Consider the following 5,429-nt stretch of genomic DNA (forward strand, 5'->3'; position numbering starts at 1 on the left):
AAAGGCTTTTTAAGAAAAGTCTCTTTTGCAGGGAGACACCCTGCTGACAAAGTTTTATTATTTACAGAGAAACAGTCTGTCCCTGTCACCTCTCTCATCTTCACCCACAGCCAAATAAACAGCTGCTCCTACAGGGGGTGGCGGCAGTCCCATGTGGTCCAGCCAAGAGGAGACATGAACAGGCCCTCAGTCCCAAGGACCCATCAGCTGTCATCGTCCTCCTCTGATTCATCTTCCGACTCAGGCGCGCTCTCTGGCAAGTCATCGCCCATCTGCTGGAACCTTCCAGACTGCGCATCCCACATGTATTCGATGGTCACCTTGAATTCGGCCATTTCATACCCGAAAAGCTTCTGCAAGAGACAAAGGAAATCAAAGGTCAGGAGGAACAAGTGTGGTCAGAAGTGTCTGTGGCCCCTCCTGCCTCGGCCTGGAGATGGCTGGAAGGGGTCACACTCACCAGGACGCGGGCCTGCTCCGGGGTCAGCACATCACCCTCCCTGCACACCTCGTAGTCGGACAGCAAGGTCACTACACCTGCAGAGGAGGGCAGGGGTTAATCAGCAAGCGTTCAGCTGCCTGGGAGTTTCAGGGCAGGGGACAGTGACCCCTACATAGTCCCTTAGCCGCCGTATTCTGGCTGTAAGTCACTGTCCGCTTTCACCCCAGCTCTGAGGGGGGCGCTCAGCCCCACTTTCACATGAGAAAATGGAGGCTGGTAGTAATAACCTGCTCAGCCAGAACGGGGGAGGTGGGGGCAACGGCAGGCTTGGAAGCCTGCAACCTTGGCTGCTAAGCTGTGACCTTTCAGCTCTAGGGATGTCCCCGTACCTTTCTTGAGGGCAGTGGGCAGGCCCAGCTGCCTCAGCTGCGGCTCCATGGAGTGGGGGAACTGCTCCAGGGGCCCCGGGTCCAGGCTCACGGTGAAAGTTGCTTTGTTCCCCGCTCGAGCGTAGTCCATTTCCGTGTATTTTGTGAACCACCTCGGGGGAAAGGGAAGTGGCAGGAGGGGTGGTTTGTGAGGGGCCCGCCCACGTGCCTGGAGTCAGGCTCTGCCCTGGGCCTCGCCCCCACCACCCCCATACTTCTCAGCTCAGCCTGGAGAGAAGTGAAGCACTGGAAAGAATAAAGACTCGGTAACAGGGTTCCAGGGACCAGTTCTTAGCTGATGTACAAAGCCCGGGATTATTCCTTCCCTGGAGACCTCCCCAACCTTTCCCTTCCCACCACTCCCCCAAACACTTACTCGTTTACTTCCTCCTTAGTGCGATTGGTGAAAAGGAGACCAACTTCACCCCTCAACTTCTTGCTGACCTACAAAACCACAGTGAGGTCGGTTCAGTCACATTAGAGCAGTGGTTCTCCACTGGGGACAACACTGCAGCCCCACCCCCCACATCTGGCAACATCTGGAGACATTTTTGGTTGTCACAGCTGGAGATGGCGGCACTACTCTCTGGGCCTGGAGGTTAAAGCAGAACAGAGCTTTACGCCAGGCCTTGCTCTCTCCAACCCCAGGCCAGCCTGACGGCCAGAGTATGTGTCGTGAGAGCAGCAGAAGGCAGCCTGGCCTTGGCCCCTCCCAGGGTGGCCTGGAGACTCACCTGATGCAGATTGTCTTTGTACTCGTCAGATGGGCTTCGACCCAAGGCTACCATCATCACTTTGTTTTTGCCGAAGAACATCCTACAGAGAAAAAGAAAGATTCATGAAGGAAGTGCCTTGCCCTGTCCTCCCTTTAGTTAAGGGCAAAGCAGCTCCAGTCTCCAGAGCCTGAGCCTAGGCCTAGGCCATTTTGTAGCAGAAGGTATGGCCGGAGGCTCCCATTTTTCCACGCAGCCCTGCCCCCTCTGTCCCCGGCCCAGGGTCCCTTTTGTTATCTTCCTGCACATTCTCTGACATTCACTGTATTTTGTCTCAGCCACTCTGAGTGTTAGGTGATCATGCCCCCCCGGCCCACACCCCCATCTGGATGTATGGAAGAGGCCCATTTAATGGTATGAACCAGAGCAGGTGAAATGTTCCTTAAGGGACCACACCCCAGGGTTAACGGAGTTCCTTCTCCTGGAGGAATCCCTGAGCAACACCCAAGTCCCGCCTCTGGAGGAGCTCAATGCCAAGACCAGCTTTAACAGTTAACAAGCACCTGTTGCTGGAAGTGTGGCATTTTGTTCTTATTAAGGCGCCATCTGTGACCCTGGTACCCAAGGCCGTTAGCTGCCCCTGTGCTTTGAGAGCAGTCCGGCCCCTTCGGTGTGAGGGCAGCCCCCCCCTCGGCCGCTCACTCACCGGCTGTGCTTCCAGGCGCTGCGGATTTCCTTCAGCTTGCTGTTCCTCATATTGGCCACAGAGAAAATGAAGAGGTACTTGTACATGTCCACACATTTCCGAAGCTGCGGGACAATTCATGGGGCTCTGGAGTCCAAGGGGCAGCAGGGGTTGGGCAAGACTATGGCCTCAGACAGGAAGAGTCTGCTCTCGATCTCTTACAACCATGGAAGTTTAGAGCCCGAGGCCTCACACTTCCACTACTGAAGCCAGGATACTCAGTACAAGGGCTGCCCTGATACCAAGCAGGGAAAGCTGAGCCCAGGCCAGCAACCCACCATCCTCCCAGGCTTCCGACTTACTGCGGCCAACAGTGGAACCAGCCGCTTTGCTTTGTCTAGTAGCTCTTGACAACCTAGAAATTTAGCTACACTAGGATGGCTCCTGCTACATGGAAACATAGAAAGCCTTACTATTTACTCATAAGAGGACACAGCTTATTGGCTCTGTGGTGCCCACGTTGCTGGCTGCAGCCACGATGAGCTGGAAGCAGCATCTCTGAGCAGTAGACTCCGCTCTCACCCAGCCCGCAGCACTAAGGCAGTGCAGTCAGAGGGCTGGTGCATATACCCACATTTGGTGACTCCCTGGCTTTCTGGCATGGGGCAAGTTAACCCATCTCTGTAAACTTCAGTTACCCAACTGCCACAGTCACGTCGCATCTCCCTCCCACGGATGTTGTGAGGAAGGAGTGGAAAGGCACGTATGAAACAGCACTGCAGGGCAGAGCAAGAGCTCAATCAAGGCTGCAAAGCATCACTACGGGAGCTTTTATTGGTGCTGCTGCTGGAGGAAGAAGGGCTGGATCAGCAGCTTGATTTCTTTCTTAAAGCAGCATGTTTCCCTGACAAGCAGCCCTACACCCACCTTTGTAAACCAGACACAAGTTCTGGAAAAATAGAAAGAACAAGCTCTTACCTCTTCTATCAAGTTCTGTTTCAGTTCCAAGCCTTTCTTGGCAGTTTTGGTTAGGGAGACTAATACAGAGAAGAAAAAGGGGACGGTGAGACAAATGGGGACGCCCTGGAGACTCGTTTTCTTCTCCCCTTTAGCAGCCCAGCTGGACCAAGCCAGTCTGAGGAAAGGCGGCAAGGCTTTCGCGGCCACTACTTCTGGTACACAAGGCTACTACCAGTGTCCCCAGAGAACCTACTCTCCAGTGTTCCGGAGCCTGAAGATCCCTTGATCTTTCCTGTTACTTAGACAAACCAGGTGTTCCTTAGCCCCTCTGAGGCTAACCTAAAGATCCCTCCTGAGGTTTGGGGGCAGGGCTGGTACTGCCTCTGCTTTCAGTGGCGGACCTCGCCTGCTAGCCATGGTGCATAGAGATCATCTCTGGCTGGCCTGTGCTGTGGAAGGACGAGTCTGGGGACAGTAGCTCCTTTGCCACATCTTGTCTTGCAGTTTGGACCCATGGATGCAACAATGCCTCTTTGGGGAGGGACAAGCATCTCTAACAGCTGGGGCCCAATCTGCCCCTGACTCAGAAGGTTTGGCATTTGCCAGATTTGACCAGGGCTCTCTCCACAGCATCCGATTATTCCACAAACACTTAAGAGAACAGCAAATGAAAAGCCCTGGGTCCTAGGAGGGGGCCACCTCTTGCACTCACAGTCCCTCTTCATGAAGCACACATGTAGAAAGGTAATCATACCAGTAGGGGCAAGTGCAGCACTGGGCCAAGCCAGCACCTTGCTCTCTTGGATTATTGCTGGTCTGGCTGCTTCTGCACCTGTCCACTGACCCTGCCTTCTCCACTCTATTCCCAAAAAGGTAACTAAGGTGATCTTTTAAAAGTAAAGTTGAACCCCATCAATCCCTCTGCTCACCTGGGTTTTTGAAAGGTAATTCCTTGCAAAAACCTTTCAAGCCCTGCACACCCTGCCCAATTCCCACTCTGCTTTTTGCTTGCTCTGTTCAGCTACACTGGCCTCTTATCCCAAAATATGTTAAACATGCTCCCGTTCCAGGGCCTATGTACTTTTTGGTGCTCCCTCTCTTCAGACCACCACTCTCCCAGGTAACTCCAGGTTTCTGCTCATTTGCCTCCTCATCAGAGAGGCCTTCTCTGTCCTCACTATACAAAAGGATACCACCATCTCTTTCACTTTTACTCCAGGGGACTCATTACTATCTGACTTTATTTATTCGATTTTTGGTATTGCAGGGGAGAATACACTTCTGACGATTAAAATGTTAAGCTCGATGAGGGCTCCACGCCTTCCTTGTTGTAACTATCGTGTCCTCCAACCCCTGGAGAGTGCCAGACCCCTAAATATTCGTTCAGCGAATAAACTAGAAAGCTAGGGTGAGAGACGCACCACGGTAGTCGGGAGGTGCCTACGAACTGCCAACCAAGAAAAGAGCCAGTCATACGAAGACCGGAGCACAAGCACGCCAGGCAGAAGCAACTTCAAGTACACAGGACCAGACTCGGGAATAAGCCTGTGCTGAAGGAAAGGGGGCTAGGGTGGCGGGAGCGCGAAGACCTAAGAGACCGGCTGAGGTAGGAAAGGTGGGCCACGGCGAGATAGGGCACAGCCTGGGTGTTCAGAGGCTGTTCCCCGGTCAGTCGGCCTTGGAAAAGCTCTCCAGGCCGGCCAAAACAGTCTCCGCTCCTTGACTCCACCAGGCTCCAGCCTCCTCCGGTGCTTCCGGTGCTCCTGCCGCCCCCAAGCCCCCGTCTATCCCAGCTCACAGCGTAGCGAGCCCGCGGAGGTCCTGGCGTCTTACTCAGTGCCCCCGAACCCTCAACAACAGCTGACAGACAGCCGACGAACTCCCCCAACCCGGGTCCAAACGCCCCTTTCGCCCACCTTTCTTGTCGCGCTTGGATTTGGGCATCTCGCTGCAGACACGTGCGGCGGAAGGCGGTGTTGCCTATTAGGACCCCAGCAGCGCGGGGGCCTCTGGGACGGCCCTCGGGGGCTGCCCTCGCGCGTGCCTGACCCAATCGGCTCTGCGGCCAGCCTCTCCCGGCCCGGCCGCCGTCTGCGCTCTTCCCCTAATCTCCGGGGCGACTTCCCGCGAGGGCTGGGGACTCCGAGTTCTGAGCGGCCAATCGAGGGCTCCGCGCACGGTCCCAACTCTATGGTTCCGCG

The 5,429-nt window shown here is 55.0% G+C and overlaps 1 protein-coding gene across 1 annotated transcript; it reads right to left on the reverse strand.

The window, feature by feature from the left end:
• Positions 1-6: 6 nt before the first annotated feature.
• Positions 7-5,331, reverse strand: MRTO4 (MRT4 homolog, ribosome maturation factor). Its single transcript, XM_010957454.3, has 8 exons — positions 5,145-5,331; positions 3,247-3,305; positions 2,290-2,393; positions 1,605-1,686; positions 1,247-1,314; positions 832-983; positions 461-537; positions 7-353 (listed from the first exon to the last, which is right to left on the reverse strand). The coding sequence occupies exons 1-8, from the start codon at positions 5,170-5,172 to the stop codon at positions 204-206; spliced, it is 720 nt and encodes a 239-aa protein (XP_010955756.1). The 5' UTR covers positions 5,173-5,331; the 3' UTR covers positions 7-203.
• Positions 5,332-5,429: the final 98 nt, after the last annotated feature.

The sequence above is a fragment of the Camelus bactrianus genome, chromosome 13 (assembly GCF_048773025.1).
Source record: "Camelus bactrianus isolate YW-2024 breed Bactrian camel chromosome 13, ASM4877302v1, whole genome shotgun sequence".
NCBI classification, from domain to species: Eukaryota; Metazoa; Chordata; class Mammalia; order Artiodactyla; family Camelidae; genus Camelus; species Camelus bactrianus.

Excerpts from the sequence above, each read along its gene's own strand:
- MRTO4 (XM_010957454.3), bottom strand. The coding sequence starts at position 5,172 with ATGCCCAAATCCAAGCGCGACAAGAAAG. Across the intron at positions 3,306-5,144 it reads ATCCAAGCGCGACAAGAAAG|TCTCCCTAACCAAAACTGCC; the intron begins GTGGGCGAAAGG and ends TCTCTGTATTAG. Across the intron at positions 538-831 it reads GCCCACTGCCCTCAAGAAAG|GTGTAGTGACCTTGCTGTCC; the intron begins GTACGGGGACAT and ends CCTCCTCTGCAG.